Source organism: Mirounga angustirostris, unplaced genomic scaffold (assembly GCF_029215605.1).
Source record: "Mirounga angustirostris isolate CCGP_5_RB_7025 unplaced genomic scaffold, mMirAng1.0.hap1 SCAF_10, whole genome shotgun sequence".
Classification (NCBI taxonomy): domain Eukaryota; kingdom Metazoa; phylum Chordata; class Mammalia; order Carnivora; family Phocidae; genus Mirounga; species Mirounga angustirostris.
The window spans coordinates 18,628,138-18,646,413 of record NW_026991718.1 but is presented as its reverse complement, the minus strand read 5'-3'; the positions used below and the strand labels follow the sequence as shown (position 1 = coordinate 18,646,413).

Genomic DNA, 18,276 nt, shown 5'->3' with positions numbered 1-18,276 from the left:
GTCATTGAAAATAAATGATACAGTGATTCCTTAAAAAGTTAAACAGAATTACCATATGATCCAGCAATTCTGCTTTTGGGTATACACTCAAAAGAAGTGAAAGCAGGGATTCAAACAGGTATTTGTATACCCACGTTCATAGCAGCATTATTCACAATAGCCAAAAGGTGGAAACACACAAATGTCCATCAACAGATAGATGGATAAAGAAAATGTGGCATATACATATAGTATAACATTTTTTAGCTTTAAAAAGGAAGGAAATTTTAACACATGCTAAAACATAGATAAACCTTGAAGACATTATGCTAAGTGAGATAGGCCTGTCACTAAAGGACAAATAAATGATTCCTCTTTTAAAAAGTTCCTAGAGGGGGCGCCTGGGTGGCTCAGTCGGTTAAGCCTCTGCCTTCGGCTCAGGTAACGATCCCACGGACCTGGGATTGAGCCCACATCAGGCTCCCTGCTTGGCGGGAAGCCTGCTTTTCCCTCTCCCACTCCCCCTGTGTTCCCTCTCTCGCTGTGTCTCTCTCTGTCAGATATATAAATAAAATCTTAAAAAAAAAATTAAAAAAAGTTCCTAGAGTAGTCAGATTTACACAGATAGAAAGTAGAATGGTGACTGTCAGGGGCTGGGGAAAGGGAGAGTATGGGGAGTTAGTATTTACTGGATACAGTATTTCACTTGGGGAGGATGAAAAAGTTCTGTAGTTAGATGGTATGGTTGCATAACAATGTGAATATACTTAATTTTACAGGCTGTATAATTAAAATGATAAAAATGGCAAATTTTATGTTATGACTATTTTACCACAATTAAGGTAAAAAAGACTACAAGTTAAGATTTAAATAGACCTTTCACTGAAGAGTTTATATTCTCTTAGGCTAATAAGGCATGAGAAAAGATACTTAATATCATTAGTCATTCAGGAATGGGATACCTCGGCACAACCACTAGACAGTACTGAATGTCGGCAAAGGATGTTAGAGAAACTCAAGGCCTTTATATACTGGTGGTGGAATTATAAAGCATGTAGTCATTTTTTGAAGAATTGGCGGTTCTTAAGATGTTATAAACTTATGATATGACTCAGCATTTCCACTCCTAGGTAACTACTGAAGAGAAATATGTTCACACAAAGACTTGAATGCAAATGTTCCTACTACCATTATTCATAATAGTGGAAACAGCCCATTATTCAATATTCAGTGGTGATTGGTGAAACCAAACATTGTTATATACACACAGTGAAATACTGTTCAGCATTAAATGGAATGAAATACTGACACATTCTACAACGTGGATGAGCTTTAATATATTATGCTAAATGAGAGAAGGTAGACAAAAAAAGACTACACGATACACAATTTCTAGTAAAGGCACATCTCTAGAGACAGTAAATCAGTGGTTGGGTGGGGAGTGTGAGCGTGAGTAGGGATTGATGGCAGATGGACATGAGGGAGATCTTTGGAGGTAATAGAAATGTTTTAAAACTGACTTGTGATGGTTGCGCAACTGAATTAATTTACTAAAAATCATTGAACTTAAAAAAAGTTTAATGAGGGATATTAGAAGGTATGCCTGAGTGTATCTGGGAAAGTCAGAGAAAGCATCACCCAGAAAGCATTGGCTTGAGTGGAGAGTTAAGAACAGGGTTAAGAAAGAGTGGATAGCACATATAGAGATCACCGTGAACCAGTGTGAAACTCCTTTCAGGGAGTTATATGAGGCTTCTTGTCTAGTTGCCTCATGAAATTTGAGGCTGGGAATGTCAGAAGATAGAGCTAGGAGTAAATTTAAAGTAAAATGTAGCCTCCTTATAAAGTGATGGGTTCTAAGCTGTTGGTAATAACCTGGCAGGAGTATCAGGGTATTATTACAGACTTACTCTTGGTATGCTTTTTGTATTCACAAAGTTCAACACAATGTTGAAAAATTATCAGAAGGAAGAATATTTAAAACTGAGATTAAATGTTTTGCTACTTTTGAACAAATTCTATTTATTTTTCAAGACCCAGTTAATGTTAGCTATTTCAGCTAAATCTTATCTAATGCCTCTTCATCCCTACCTCTTGCAGAGTCTCTTCTGTTTCTCTACGAGTGTTACAACATTTCTGGTGTGTTACCATAATGCTTTCTTGTCAAACTTTTAAGATCCTTGACAGTAGGAAGTAATTGTATTTTCTTCAAGTTTGTAATGGCAGTATTTGGCATTATATTTAGCACACGGGGCATTCAGTGGTAAATTTGTTTGGCTGAAGAAGAAGAAGAAGGACCAGTGAAGCATAGATCAAAGGGTTGGAGGGAATTTTACATGAAAGTAGTCTGCAAAGAAAATATTGGAAGGGCACATGGTGAAATTTTATAAACTCTTAAAGGATTTGGCTTTGGGTTGAGGTAAATAGTTCCCCATCCAGATTTTGAATTCTACTTTTCATTGATTGTTTCTTTTCTATGTTGGAATTTTAGAGGTGGAAAAGGCCTTTAGAGGTTACATAATCTAGTTTTTTTTTTTTTTTTACTTATTTTGTGACCTTAAGTCAGTTACATAAACCTTTCCAAGTCTAAGTTTTCTCAAGTATAAAATGAAGGACTCCTATATATACTTCATTATTCTAAAGATTGATTGAAATAATATTTAGAAATTTTTAGTCTTCAATTCAGTAAGTGGTTAGACATGACAAATTGAATGAATTATCTAAAGTTTACTATAAACGTGTGGCTAAATTTGGGCTAGGATCTAATGTCTTGAATTTTGATCCAGTGTTTCCTCATTGTCTCATAGTTGGTTCTTCTTTCCACATTAGTGACCTTTTCCCATCTTCATTTACATTTTCCATTTTGATCTGGGCTGGGGAAGAAAATTGCCAACTTTACTCATTCAGTCCATGCTAATTACGCATTAGTATGTCCCAGTCACTGTGGTAGGTATAGGAAAACAGATGAATAAGGAATGGTTCTGTTCTCAGGGAGTTTGGTGTCTAGAAGTGGAATATAGACCTTCTAGGAAAACATAAAAATTAAAGTGTGTAGGGCGCCTGGGTGGCTCAGTTGGTTAAGCGACTGCCTTCGGCTCAGGTCATGATCCTGGAGTCCCTGATCCTTGATGTCCCACATTGGGCTCCCTGCTCGGCAGGGAGTCTGCTTCTCCCTCTGACCCTCCCCCCTCTCATGCTCTCTCTATCTCATTCTCTATCAAATAAATAAATAAAATCTTAAAAAACAAATTAAAGTGTGTAGAATTAATGTGGATGATGTGGAGGATTTAAACAGCCTATCTTGCAAGGGGGACATCTGGGGTCAAAGCCTCTATAGAGGAGGTAAACAATGGAGAGATAGGTAATCACCAGTGGGAAGGAACTGAGGGTTGTAAGAATGACTGGCTTAATATCGCTTGGGAGTTTTGTGTGGAAGGTGGTGTCATTGTGGAGCATTCTAGGAAGAAACTGAAGGTATAGTTTATTTTCAGTGAAACCGGGATTCCGGAAGATGCAGTAGAATAGAGTTGGTATGAGAAGAACCCAGGAAAGGAAATCACCGAATAGGAAATACATAGAAATAACATACAAGAAGACAGTATTGTTAGCATCCTTCCAGCTCTCTAATATAGATTCTAGGTAATTACTTTCTAGCTCCTATGCAAGAAGTCCTTTGAGGTTTGCCATCTAACTATTATAATCAATTATCCTTTCTGCTATTATTTGCAGACTCTTCCAGGTATAGTATAATTTATTAATGACTTGGGCAACTGGTCATTCTCCCATTATGGTTTAGTCCATGAGATTGAATCTCTCAACAGCATAGCCTTAGGATGAGGTTAACCCTAACCCCACATGAATGAAAATTGAAAATGGTACTGGAAGTTGAAGAAATTGTAGTTTGGTATAATAAGTAAGCTTTTAATTCTCTATATATTTAATGTCTTTGTGTGTATGTGTATGTGTGTAGGTTAAATGTATCTTTAGAATACAGTATGAAGAGGTCTTGTATATTCAAAGGCCTATTGAAGAAGACAGAAGAAAATTTTTCCAAGAATTGATTCTCAATCAGGCATCAATGGCTCCACCACGGAGGAAACACACTGGTAAAGTTCCTAAAGCCTTTAGGAAAATGGGGGGAACGGAATGGGGAATGGAATTAAGAAATGCCCTTTCTTGGAGTCACTTTTTAAAAAATTCATTTCTTGTGGAAGTAAAGTCAGTTTTTTAGATTCTACTCTTTAGATGGACACTTCTCTTTAGATGGAGTGGTCATTGTGTTTACCTGACTTGAGGAGATTGTGAGGTACCGCCTCATAGTTAAGGCCTTACTAAAAGGTGACTGTTAATGAAGTGTTCTTACCATTTCAATCCAGAGGCTGTGGTAGATTTCACATTCTGAGGCTCAAAAAGTCTTCAGTTCTGTTCAGTTTTAGTCAATTTAAGTACAGAGGACTTGAACTATAATTGTGAGAACACCAGGTGGTGTGCTGATTACTTTGTGGGTCAGGGTAGGTGTGATGGGTCAAGAGCTGATTAGAATGTTTGCCTTTTCTGGTTTATTTATTTTTCACATATTTATTGAGCACCTATTATGTTAGGTTTCCAAGTGCCTACCATAAGATATCTATCATGACTTTGTTTTAAGCATTAGAATTTTCTTGGATTTGGCCTAAGAGCATACTATTTCAAATTTCAGCCCCCTGACTTAAGTGAAGAATGCATTCTAAGTCACTCAAGACACTCTTTCTAATCTTAAAGATGTATAAAAGATAAGGTCTTCTTTGTAATCTTTCAGCCTCTTCTTGAAAATAGCAATCCTGTTACAAGTTTTTAAGTGTCTTTCCCGTCGTTCTATCTTTTGTGTTTCTCATGTGGTTCTTGTAGGATATTAAATACATTTCCACCCCTTGCAAGTCCTTGCTTTTCCATATTCTACTTCTGTTTTTTATTGATTATATTATCCAACACTTCAATCAGTTGATTGTTCCTTAGTGACTCCTTTCCACATTTTCTCAGAGTTCTAAAAATGAGCACCTATCAAATGGCTATAGGTGTGGGGTTTTTTTCCCCCTAGAAACCTTGGGAAATTAAATTGGAAGTTACACCTTCTGATTATTGGTTGTTGCTCCTGTTAATCTAAATAACAGTATTTAAAATAGTTCATTATGAGAATGATTCATTTTATCTTGCATACTCCCAGATACATCTTAGTCTCATAGATTGAATTTTCTGTGTTAAAGATTAACATAATTCTTTTTATTTTTGAGTTGCTTCTATTGACTTTTCATTTTTTATCTTAGGGGCTATTTAGAAATCAGCCATAATCCTTAAAATTTTAATCCTGAAATTCAGTGTGATACTGGGAAAATCTTTTAAGGAATTAGGGAATAATATGTTTAGGAAAGTTAATACTTTACTTTTTGAGAAGATTTTTTGTTTGTTTTAGGGTAGATAGTGAATATTATAGATTTTATATATAACACTATAGACTGGATTTTCCATCTTATCCATGTCTTTGGGATTCTTTTTTTAGTTCCTTTTTTTTTTTTTTTTTGAGGGAGAGAGAGGGTGGGGAGGGGCAGAAAGAGAGAGAGGGAGAATCTTGAGCAGGTTCCATGCTCAGCGCAGAGCCCCACACAGGGCTTGATTTCATGACCCTGAGATCATGAGCTAAGCTGAAATCAAGAGTCAGACAGGTAAATGACTGAGCCACCCAGGTGCCCCCAGTTTGTAATTTTTTTTGCTCCCTACACAGGTACGTACCATTCACTACCCCTACTATGTTGTACTAAGAATATGAGTGTAGAAGACTTGTCTAAAATTAGAACTCTTTTGGGAGTGGGAAGGATCAAAGAATTGTTACTTGCCTCTTTTACTTTCATGCATATAAGGCAACCCCATTTTGAGAAGGTTTTTAAACAACATTGACTTTAAGCACATCAGTATACAGTTCTTCACTTCACCTAAAGGTGTTTTTGTTGATTTGAAATACTTCTCATAAGTTGTATGTAAATCGTATTTCAAAATCAAATTATTTAAAATCATATCATTTGCCATTTAAAGGAGTCCTACTGTGAGTTGTTTTATGGAGTAAATCTATTCTGTAATATACTGTTGGTTTCCGTTCAAATTTCTACTTGCTGGGTTTGCAAGTGGTTTGTATGTATTTGGAATTCTTTTTTGAGTGAATGACAGAAAAGTAATTGAGGTCCTGGCTCTACCATGTTGGAATCTTAACATTTTCTTCTATTTTCTTTAGGTCTTTGTGCTATGGAAGTGCTTCCCCTTGCACTACCTTCTCCACCTCGTCAATTATCAGAATCAGAAAAAAATCGGATGGAGGATCAGGAGGAAAATACTTTAAGAGAGTTGCGGTTGTTTCTCAGGGATGTAACCAAGAGGCTGGCCACAGATAAACGCTTTAACATCTTCAGCAAACCGGTGGATATTGAAGAGGTCTTGTTTCAGTAGTGTGCAAACAGTGAAGTTGAACTGGCTAAAAGAAAAAAATATTGACATCTTTTTTTGGAAGGAAAAAAAGCAAAGGCATGGATGAATATTACCCCTAGCCTGTAAAATTTTAATCCATGTGATAACTACTGATGTCATCAGCAAACATCTGGTGACTTTTGGATGAAAATAGTGACCAATTTGTATGTCTTCTTAATTAGTATTGATCTTTGTGATCTCTTACTCTTCAGTTTAAGAAGAGGATTAAAAGTTACTTTAGTGAAATGTCCATACTAGACTATTTTTATTCCAGGATAAATCTTGCTCTTAAAAAGTATATTGGTGTTAACCAATCAAGACCAATTAATTTTTTGGCATTTTCCAAATTATGTATACCTTAGTGAAAGAGGTGCAAAAAACCCTGAAATTTTTCTTTCATATTTTGGAAATGCCTGTGACTAAGATGCTGTTTGAAGTTAAGCATATCCTATGCAGCTAAAATTGTTTTTCCCTGCAAGGATTTTCTCTGCTCCCAGTGGAAAATTTCTCACTTTTTATGTGTATTGTTTTGTGTCCTTGTGGGAGCATGGTTTGTGATGATAAGAAAAGAAATTTTCCATTTGGAATCTACTGTAATGGTGTTGATGAAATTTTGTTTTTGTTTTTGTTTTTTTATCCTGGGATAATATAGTGTGTGGATGAACACAATATAGTCTTTACTGGCCTTCTTATAGTTCAGACTCCATGTTTGAACAGCTTTGGTGTTGTTAGTTTTAAGTTTTTTCTTCATCTTTTTTTTAATTTGAATTATGAAATTATTCATAGTTTAATGTTGCGTCCTTGTTGTGAAATCTGTACTTTTGGACCTGAGCAGATTCCTTTGGAATCATTACCTCATCTATGACTGGGAAGAATGAGCTAGCATTATTTTTTTTTTCCCTCTGAAAATAGCTGTTTTCCCATTTTTTGTTTTGGTTTTTAGTTTTGGTTTTTTTTTTTGAGTAAAGGGAATATCTATAACTTTATTTGTATATTTGTATTTATCCACAATACATAGTTTTATCCATTTGATCCTTCTAACAACTTCACAAGGTCATTATTATTATTCTTATGTTACAGCTAAGGAAACTGAGGCTCGCAGGCAAGTGACATAGCCAAGACTCAAAGGTTTTTTGAAATTCAAAGCCTGCATTCCTTACATTAAATCACAGCTATACCTTAAATCTTTTTCTACTGAAATGACAGGAATTGCCTAATTTGCTTTTGCAATTAATACATAACATTTTACATTTGTGGAACATTTTTTTCCCTCTTTGTGTTATCAGATAATCTTAAAACTATCAGCCCACTTTAAAGATTATTTTATTTTTTTAAGATTTTATTATTTTTTTGACAGATAGAGACATAGCGAGAGAGGGAACACAAGCAGGGGGAGTGGGAGAGGGAGAAGCAGGCTTCCCGCTGAGCAGGGAACCTGATGTGGGGCTCGATCCCAGGACCCTGGGACCATGACCTGAGCCGAAGGCATATGCTTAATGAGTGAGCCACCCAGGCACCCCTAAGGATTGTTTTAGATGTTTATTTTTATATTTTTATTTCAAATTGGGTATGGGACTCTGTCACTTAGTTGATAAGGGCTTGACCTCAAGTCATCCTCCCATACTGGGAGTAAACCAATTTTGCCTTTCCCCCAGAGAACTCTCTTTCATTCTAAACAGAAGAGATGATCAGATTTCAAATGCCGTCTGTGGTAGAGTAAAAGTTTTATAAAGGATGGTAAGGTATTGGAAGGGGATAGAAAGTGTTGGTTAGATAAAACTTATTCAAGCGTTATATTTTCTTATTTTCTTTTATTCTTTCTTTCGTTCATTCTACTACTGGTTCTTTGCTCTTAAAGCTGAAAACATAGAGGTCTCTGTGAAGCATGAGAGGAAAACAAGATAAAATCTATATCTATCTATTTATTTATTTTTAAAGATTTTATTCATTTATTTGACAGAGACACAGCGAGAGAGGGAACACAAGCAGGGGGAGTGGGAGAGGGAGAAGCAGGCTTCCCGCTGAGCAAGGAGCCCAATGCGGGGCTCAATCCCAGGACCCTGGGATCATGACCTGAGCCGAAGGCAGACGCTTAATGACTGAACCACCCGTCATTTTTTATTTTAATAAAATAATATTAAATTATTTTTTTAAAAAAAATTTAAGAGAGCACAAGGGGCGGTGGGGTGGTGTGGGGGGAGGGGAAAAGGGAGAGTGAGACGCAGACTCCCCACTGAGCAGGGAGCTGGAGCTGGAGGCGGAGGCTGAGGCAGGGCTCATCCCAGGACCCTGGGATCATGACCCAAGCCGAAGGCAGACGCTTAATAACCAACTGAGCCATCCAGGTGCCCCACAAGATAACCTTTAAATAACCTAAAACATAAAAATTTATATTCAGATAATGAATTTGAAATGTCTAAAAGCTTTATGGAATTCCAAAGCCGACTTCAACGAAAACAAGTTTAGAAAATAAACATTGAATTTAAAATTAAATATTGGGGCAAAAGTTTTATAATCTTTAGTAGTACAAATTTTTAAAAAATATTTTATTTATTTGATAGTGAGAGAGACAGCAAGCATGAGCGGAGGAGTGGGGCAGAGGGAGAGGGAGAAGCAGATGCTTAACCGACTGAGCCACCCAGGCACCCCAGTAATATAAATTTTTATAGTGCTTTGCAGTTAAACAGTTTCCATATGTACACAAGGCATGCCAAATGCCAGAGCCAAGAATCCAGCTAATATCTTCTGAGCTATTGTTTGTTCATTATAGCTTCACTACCTCCCCTATAAGGAGGTTTTCGGCTCCTACAAGTTAAAAAGTAAATTATAACATGCCCACACAGTTACCTAAAAATTTATAAACATACATAAAATGTGTGTGTGTGTGTGTGTGCACGCAATGGAGAAAAAGTAACCTTTAGTTTCATAGAGCAGGAATTACCCCAGCTCCAGAATTTGGTCCTGGACTAATTAGATGTTTCTAAGACTGCCTTTATATCAGACCTGATTACTCGATTTGAGATTTGCATTGGGGGAGGCAATAGATAGATAGGTTGGTAGAGCTTTCTTAGTGGTCAAATGATAAAAAACACTGGGCAAATCCTGACTTACTAGCTCCTATTTTGGGTTATCTCCCAGAAAGTTGGCACATAGAGAACATTTGCTTGCAAATTTGTTTATAATTAGCGAAGTCCAAGCAAATCTTTTACTAGTCATGAAGGCAATACTTATTTTTGTTATATAATTGACTCAAAATGTTTGTAATGACTCCAAAGGAGCAGAAAACACTTTCCATGAAATGATTCACCCTGGAAACGAGAAAGAAAAATTTTTTTTTTGTCTAAAGATATTAAAGAGATTTACCAGATAACTTCTTTAATAATATGAAAAATCTATGTTTCTTAATTTCCTTCAGAAAAATTTCTTGAAGTAACATTTATTGATACTTATTGGATGCTTTTACCAATACATTCTCTTCTCAGGTATATCCAAAAGTTTGGGGGAAAAAACTGACAAAATTGGTTTTATATTTCAAATGAGAAACATTTCAGAGTTGATTTAGATATGACTTGAAACCGAAGCTTTTCATGGAAAGTATGACTTCAAAGTAGTAACTTTAGTAGCATAAATTGTTCTACAATTTTATCCTTATTTTTAAGATACCTAGATTTAATTTTTAAATAACTATATGGTTTTCTGTTTTTATGAGTAGATCATATGAAATAGCGGAAGTAATTTTCATTAAAATATCCTCTTTGTTTTAGGTTTCAGATTATCTTGAAGTAATCAAGGAACCAATGGATTTATCAACAGTAATAACTAAAATTGATAAGCATAATTACCTGACTGCTAAGGATTTTCTGAAAGATATTGACCTCATCTGTAGCAATGCTCTAGAGTACAATCCAGATAAGGACCCAGGAGGTAAGGATGCACTGGGCAAGATTCACTTTGGTGATCAATGAGAAGATAGTTGAAAGTTTAAATACTAAAGCATGCCCATGTTTCAGGTAGATAAATTAGTTTTAAAGACATATTATTGTATTTAGAAACTTCTTGATGAGAAACTCATACTTAAATATTAAATTTAATTATTTTTAGATATTAAATTTAATTATGAATTTGAATTAAATAAAGGATTTAAATTAGAGGATTTTATATTTCGGCATTCTGTTTAAGGTTTAGTTTTTACTTTTTGTACTTAGATTCTTATTTTGTTCAGGTAGGGTAGAAAGCTGAGTAATTGAGAATTTAATGTGAAATTTGTGTAGTCAACATCACCAGTGCTGATAAACACTGGGAATTCCAAATTGGTGGGAACTCATTATAGGATAAGTTTATATAGTAAAAGACCCATTTATTTATTTGATTTTTTTTTTTTAAGATTTTATTAATTATTTGAGAGCGAGAGAGAGCAGGGGGGAGATGTAGAGGGAGAAGTAGACTCTCCACTGAGCAGGGAGCCCTCTGCGGGACTCTATCCCAGGACCCTGGGATCATGACCTGAGCTGAAGGCATCCACTTAACTGACTGAGCCACTCAGGCGCCCTAAAAGACCCCTTTAGGTAGACAGTATGTATTCTGTAGATTGTGGGTATTTTTAATGTTATTTTACTGTTTTATTCCTAATCCCACCCTGTACTCAAATCTCTAGTCCCAGCTCTTTGAGTGCTCAGGGAGGACCTCTAGGAACATATCTGTAGTTAAAACAAGATGAATTGACTGATTCAGTGTAACAAGGAAGAATATATATTATATGGAACCACATAGGATTTGAGCTTGTGCCAAGGATTTTGGAGAGGATTTAAGAAAGTAGGGCATTGCAGTAGATTGGATGCTCTTAGGAAGTGGGGGTAATTCCGTGAGGCTAAAACTGGGATGGGTAAAGAAGCAGCAGTCAGATAAATCACAGACCTGTACCTCTGAAACAATACATTATATGTTAAAAAAAAAGAAGATAGTTAGGAAGAGAAAAATGAAGGGGGGGGAAATTGGAGGGGGAGATGAACCATAAGAGACTATGGACTCTGAGAAACAAACTCAGGGTTTTAGAGGGGAGGGGGTGGGGGGGATGGGTTAGCCCAGTGATGGGTATTAAGGAGGGCACGTATTGAATGGAGTACTGGGTGTTATAGGCAAACAATGAGTCATGGAACACTACATCAAAAACTAATAATGTAATGTATGGTGACTAACATAAAAAAAAAAAGCAGTCATTCATACTATCCCAAGATAGGATGATACTTGGTTATTTTTGGGCTAGGACAATGTTCATGCTTTTGTCTATGTTTAGATATGATAATGGAGTACTCTTGTTTTTATCTTGATTCATCATGGTCACAGAGTGGCCTTTTCTGATGTGTTCTTAAAATTGTTTATGTTTAATATGAGTACACCAAGGCCAGCTGATAGTGCCTGGCCAGTTTCCAGCTGACAGGGGCTCTTATTCTCTCTCACTCTGCTGAGGATTTTGTTTCTTGAACAGGTGATAGACAAGTAAGATGCTTTTTATTTCTTTTTTTTTTTATTCTTATGTTAATCCCCATACATTACATCATTAGTTTTAGATAAAGTGTTCCATGATTCATTGTTTGTGCATAACACCCAGTGCTCCATGCAGAATGTGCCCTCCTCAATAACCCACCACCAGGCTAACCCATCCTCCCACCCCGCTCCCCTCTAGAACCCTCAGTTTGTTTTTCAGAGTCCATTGTGTCTCATGGTTCGTCTACCCCTCCGATTTCCCCTGCTTCATTCCTCCCCTCCCGCTATCTTCTTCTTCTTTTTTTTTTCTTAACATATATTGCATTATTTGTTTCAGAGGTACAGATCTGAGATTCAACAGTCTTGCACAATTCACAGCGCTTACCAGAGCACATACCCTCCCCAGTGTCTATCACCCAGTCACCCCATCCCTCCCACCCCACCCCCCACTCCAGCAACCCTCACTTTGTTTCCTGCGATTAAGAATTCCTCATATCAGTGAGATCATATGATACATGTCTTTCTCTGTTTGACTTATTTCACTCAACATGATACCCTCCAGTTCCATCCACGTCGTTGCAAATGGCAAGATCTCATTCCTTTTGATGGCTGCATAATATTCCATTGTATATATATATACCACATCTTCTTTATCCATTCATCTGTCGATGGACATCTTGGCTCTTTCCACAGTTTGGCTATTGTGGACATTGCTGCTCTAAACATCGGGGTGCACACACCCTTTTGGATCCCTACTTTTGTATCTTCGGGGTAAATCCCCAGTAGTGCAATTGCTGGATCATACGGTAGCTCTATTTTCAACTTTTTGAGGAACCTCCATACTGTTTTCCAGAGTGGCTGCACCAGCTTGCATTCCCACCAACAGTGTAGGAGGGTTCCCCTTTCTCCGCATCCCCGCCAACATCTGTCGTTTCCTGACTTGTTAATTTTAGCCATTCTGACTGGTGTGAGGTGGTATCTCATTGAGGTTTTGATTTGGATTTCCCTGATGCCGAGCGATACTGAGCACTTTTTCATGTGTCTGTTGGCCATTTGGATGTGTTCTTTGGAAAAATGTCTGTTCATGTCTTCTGCCCATTTCTTGATTGGATTCTTTGTTCTTTGGGTGTTGAGTTTGATGACTTCTTTATAGATTTTGGATACTAGCCCTTTATCTGATATGTCATTTGCAAATATCTTCTCCCATTCTGTTGGTTGTGTTTTGGTTTTGTTGACTGTTTCCTTTACTTTGCAAAAGCTTTTTATCTTGATGAAGTCCCAATAGTTCATTTTTGCCCTTGCTTGCCTTGCCTTTGGCGATGTTTCTAGGAAGAAGTTGCTTCGACTGAGGTCAAAGAGGTTGCTGCCTGTGTTCTCCTTTAGGATGTTGATGGACTCCTGTCTCACATTGAGGTCTTTCAACCATTTGGAGTCTATTTTTGTGTGTGGTGTAAGGAAATGGTCCAGTTTCATTCTTCTGCATGTGGCTATCCAATTTTCCCAACACCATTTGTTGAAGAGACTGTCTTTTTTTCCATTGGACATTCAAAGGTCCAATTTGTCAAAGATGAGTTGTCAAAGATGAGTTGACCATAGAGTTGAGGGTCCATTTCTGGGCTCTCTATTCTGTTCCATTGATCTATGTGTCTGTTTTTGTGCCAGTACCATGCTGTCTTGATGATGACAGCTTTGTAATAGAGCTGGAAGTCCGGAATTGTGATGCCGCCAGCTTTGCTTTTCTTTTTCAACATTCCTCTGGTTATGCGGGGTCTTTTCTGGTTCCATACAAATTTTAGGATTATTTGTTCCATTTCTTGGAAAAAAGTGGATGGTATTTTGATGGGGATTGCATTGAATGTGTAGATTGCTCTAGGTAGCATTGATATCTTCACAATATTTGTTCTTCCAATCCATGAGCATGGAATGTTTTTCCATTTCTTTGTGTCTTCCTCAATTTCTTTCATGAGTATTTTATAGTTTTTGGAGTACAGATCCTTTGTCTCTTTGGTTAGATTTATTCCTAGGTATCTTATGGTTTTGGGTGCAATTGTAAATGGGATCGACTCCTTAATTTCTCTTTCTTCTGTCGTGTTGTTGGTGTATAGGAATGCCACTGATTTCTGTGCATTGATTTTATATCCTGCTACTTTACTGAATTACTGTATGAGTTCTAGCAGTTTGGGTTGGAGTCTTTTGGGTTTTCCACATAAAGTATCATATCATCTGCAAAGAGTGAGAGTTTGACTTCTTTGCCGATTTGGATGCCTTTTATTTCTTTTTGTTGTCTGATTGCTATGGCTAGGACTTCCAATACTATGTTGAATAGCAGTGGTGATAGTGGACATCCCTGCCGCGTTCCTGACCTTAGGGGGAAAGCTCTCAGTTTTTCCCCATTGAGAATGATATTCGCTGTAGGTTTTTCATAGATGGCTTTTATGATATTGAGGTATGTACCCTCGATCCCTATACTCTGAAGAGTTTTGATCAAGAAAGGATGCTGTACTTTGTCAAAAGCTTTTTCTGCATCTATTGAGAGGATCATATGATTCTTGTTCTTTCTTTTGTTAATGTATTGTATCACATTGATTGATGTGCGGCTGTTGAACCAACCTTGCAGCCCAGGGATAAATCCCACTTGGTCGTGGTGAGTAATCCTTTTAATGTACTGTTGGATCCTATTGGCTAGTATTTTGGTGAGAATTTTAGCATCCATGTTCATCAGGGATATTGGTCTGTAATTCTCCTTTTTGATGGGGTCTTTGTCTGGTTTTGGGATCAAGGTAATGCTGGCCTCATAAAATGAGTTTGGAAGTTTTCCTTCCATTTCTATTTTTTGGAACAGTTTCAGAAGAATAGGTATTAATTCTTCTTGAAATGTTTGGTAGAATTCCCCTAGGAAGCCATCTGGCCCTGGGCTTTTGTTTTTTGGGAGATTTTTGATGACTGCTTCAATTTCCTTAGTGGTATAGGTCTGTTCAGATTTTCTATTTCTTCCTGGATCAGTTTTGGTAGTTGATACATCTCTAGGAATGCATCCATTTCTTCCAGGTTATCTAATTTGCTGGCATAGAGTTGCTCATAATGTGTTCTTATAATTGTTTGTATTTCTTTGGTGTTGGTTATGATCTCTCCTCTTTCATTCATGATTTTGTTGATTTGGGTCATTTCTTTTCTCTTTTTGATAAGTCTGGCCAGGGGTTTATCAATCTTGTTAATTCTTTCAAAGAACCAGCTCCTAGTTTCGTTGATCTGTTCTACTGTTCTTTTAGTTTCTCTTTCATTGATTTCTGCTCTGATCTTTATTATTTCTCTTCTCCTGCTGGGTTTAGGCTTTATTTGCTGTTCTTTCTCCAGCTCCTTTAGGTGTAGGGTTAGGTTGTGTACTTGAGACCTTTCTTGTTTCTTGAGAAAGGCTTGTATTGCTATATACTTTCCTCTTAGGACTGCCTTTGCTGCATCCCAAAGATTTTGAATAGTTGTGTTTTCATTTTCATTGGTTTCCATGTATTTTTTTTAATTCTTCTTTAATTTCCTGGTTGACCCATTCATTTTTCAGTAGGATGCTCTTTAGCCTCCATGTATTTGAGTTCTTTCTGACTTTCCTCTTGTGATTGAGTTCTAGTTTCAAAGCATTGTGGTCTGAAAATAGGCAGGGAATGATCCCAATCTTGTGGTACCGGTTGAGACCTGATTTATGACCTAGGATGTGATCTATTCTGGAGAATGTTCCATGGGCACTAGAGAAGAATGTGTATTCCTTTGCTTTGGTATGGAATGTTCTGAATATGTCTGTGAAGTCCATTTGGTCCAGTGTGTCATTTAAAGTCTTTATTTCCTTGTTGATCTTTTGCTTAGACGATCTGTCCATTTCAGTGAGGGGGGTGTTAAAGTCCCCCACTATTATTGTATTGTTGTCGATGTGTTTCTTTGCTTTTGTTATTAATTGCCTTATATAATTGGCTGCTCCCATGTTAGGGGCATAGATATTTCCAATTGTTAGATCTTCTTGTTGGATAGACCCTTTAAGTAGGATATAATGTCCTTCCTCATCTCTTATTACAGTCTTTGGTTTAAAATCTAATTTGTCTGATATAAGGATTGCCACCCCAGCTTTCTTTTGGTGTCCATTAGCATGGTAAATGGTTTTCCACCCCCTCACTTTCAATCTGGGGGTGTCTTTGGTTCTAAAATGAGTCTCTTGCAGACAGCATATCGATGGGTCTTGTTTTTTAATTCAGTCTGATAGCCTTTGTCTTTTGATTGGGGCATTGAGCCCATTTACATTCAGGGTAACTATTGAAAGATAGGAATTTAGTGCCATTGTATTGCCTGTAAGGTGACTGTTACCGTATATTGTCTGTGTTCCTTTCTGGTCTATGTTGCTTTTAGGCTCTCTCTTTGCTTAGAGGACCCCTTTCAAGATTTCTTGTAGGGCTGGTTTTGTGTTTGCAAATTCCTTTAGTTTTTGTTTGTCCTGGAAGCTTTTTATCTCTCCTTCAATTTTCAATGACAGCCTAGCTGGATAGAGTATTCTTGGCTGCATATTTTTCTCATTTAGTGCTCTGAATATATCCTGCCAGTCCTTTCTGGCCTGCCAGGTCTCTGTGGATAGGTCTGTTGCCAATCTAATGTTTCTGCCATTGTAGGTTACATATCTCTTCTCCCGAGCTGCTTTCGGGATTTTCTCTTTGTCTATGAGACTCGTAAGTTTTACTATTAGATGTCGGGGTGTTGACCTATTTTTATTGATTTTGAGAGGGGTTCTCTGTGCTTCCTGGATTTTGATGCCTGTTTCCTTCCCCAAATTAGGGAAGTTCTCTGCTATAATTTGCTCCATTATACCTTCTGCCCCTCTCTCTCTTTCTTCTTCTTCTGGGATCCCAATTATTCTAATGTTGTTTTGTCTTATGGTATCGCTTATCTCTCGAATTCTGCCCTTGTAATCCAATAGTTGTTTCTCTCTCTTTTTCTCAGCTTCTTTATTTTCCATCATTTGGTCTTCTATATCACTGATTCTCTCTTCTGCCTCATTTATCCTAGCAGTTAGCGCCCCCATTTTTGATTGCACCTTATTAATAGCCTTTTTAATTTCTACTTGGTTAGATTTTAGTTCTTTTACTTCTCCAGAAAGGGTTTCTCTAATAACTTCCATATTTTTTTCAAGCCCAGCTAGTATCTTTATTTTTATTTTTTATTTTTTATTTTTTTTTAAAGATTTTATTTATTTATTTGAGAGAGAGAGACACAGTGAGAGAGGGAACACAAGCAGGGGGAGTGGGAGAGGGAGAAGCAGGCTCCCCGCAGAGCAGGGAGCCCGATGCGGGACTCGATCCCAGGACCCTGACCTGATCTGAAGGGATCATGACCTGATCATGACCTGAGCTGAAGGCAGTCGCTTAACCAACTGAGCCACCCAGGCGCCCCCCAGCTAGTATCTTTAAAGTGATGATTCTGAACTCTAGATCTGACATCGTACTAATGTCCATATTGAGTAGGTCCCTGGCAGTCGGTACTACCTCTTGTTCTTTTTGTTGAGGTGATTTTTTCCGTCTTGTCATTTTGTGCAGAGGAGAATAGATTAATGAGAGAACAAAATGCTAGCAGAGTAACAACATCCCCAGAAATATACTCTAAACAAATCAGAAAAGACCTGAAGCAGTGGAACAAGAAACGGAAAGAGAGAAAAAAGAAAAAGAAGAAAAAGAAAAAGATAAAGATTAAAAACAAACAAAAACAAACAAAACAAAACAACAACAACAACAAAAACCAGAATGTGATCAAATATGATCAGGCTGGTATATAGATCAGTGCCACACACTAGATTTGGGGTATATTTTGGTCTTTTAGAAGAAAGTGCCTCCCAAAATTTTAAAGAAAGAAAAACTTATATATGTACAAAAATAAGGGTTGATATGATGAAGGGATGGAATATGACTGTAAAGATGGAAATTATAAAAAATTTTATAAAAGGAATTGATAAGAAGTTGTTTGAAAAAAGAAAGAAGAGGATTTAAAAAAGAAAAAGAAAGGGAGAGCATGTGATCAGGCAGGGGAGTAGAAAACACCATATACTAGGGATTTAGGGTATATTTTAATCTGTTAGAAGAAACTATCTCAAAATTTTAAAGAGAGAACAACATATATATATGCCAAAAATACGAGTAACTACTATGAAGGGATAGAATATGACTCTAAAAATCAAAAATAAAAGTTTTTTTAAAAAAGGGATTAATAAGATGTTGGTTGAAAAAGGGAAAAAGAAAAATTCAAAAAAAAGAAAAAAGAAAAAAAAAAGACAGTTAAAAAAAATTAACTTTGAAA

At 36.9% G+C, this 18,276-nt stretch overlaps 1 protein-coding gene across 3 annotated transcripts in view; it reads left to right on the top strand.

The window, feature by feature from the left end:
- The window catches only part of ATAD2B (ATPase family AAA domain containing 2B), a 160,486-nt gene that overhangs the window by 110,691 nt on the left and 31,519 nt on the right, over positions 1-18,276 (top strand). For 2 of the 3 annotated variants that reach the window (XM_064571912.1, XM_064571914.1), the window contains 3 exons: positions 3,950-4,085; positions 6,242-6,438; positions 10,236-10,395. In XM_064571912.1, the coding sequence (XP_064427982.1) occupies positions 3,950-4,085; positions 6,242-6,438; positions 10,236-10,395 (493 nt within the window). The remainder of the gene's footprint in view (positions 1-3,949; positions 4,086-6,241; positions 6,439-10,235; positions 10,396-18,276) is intronic. The other variant, XM_064571913.1, reaches the window with a different exon arrangement.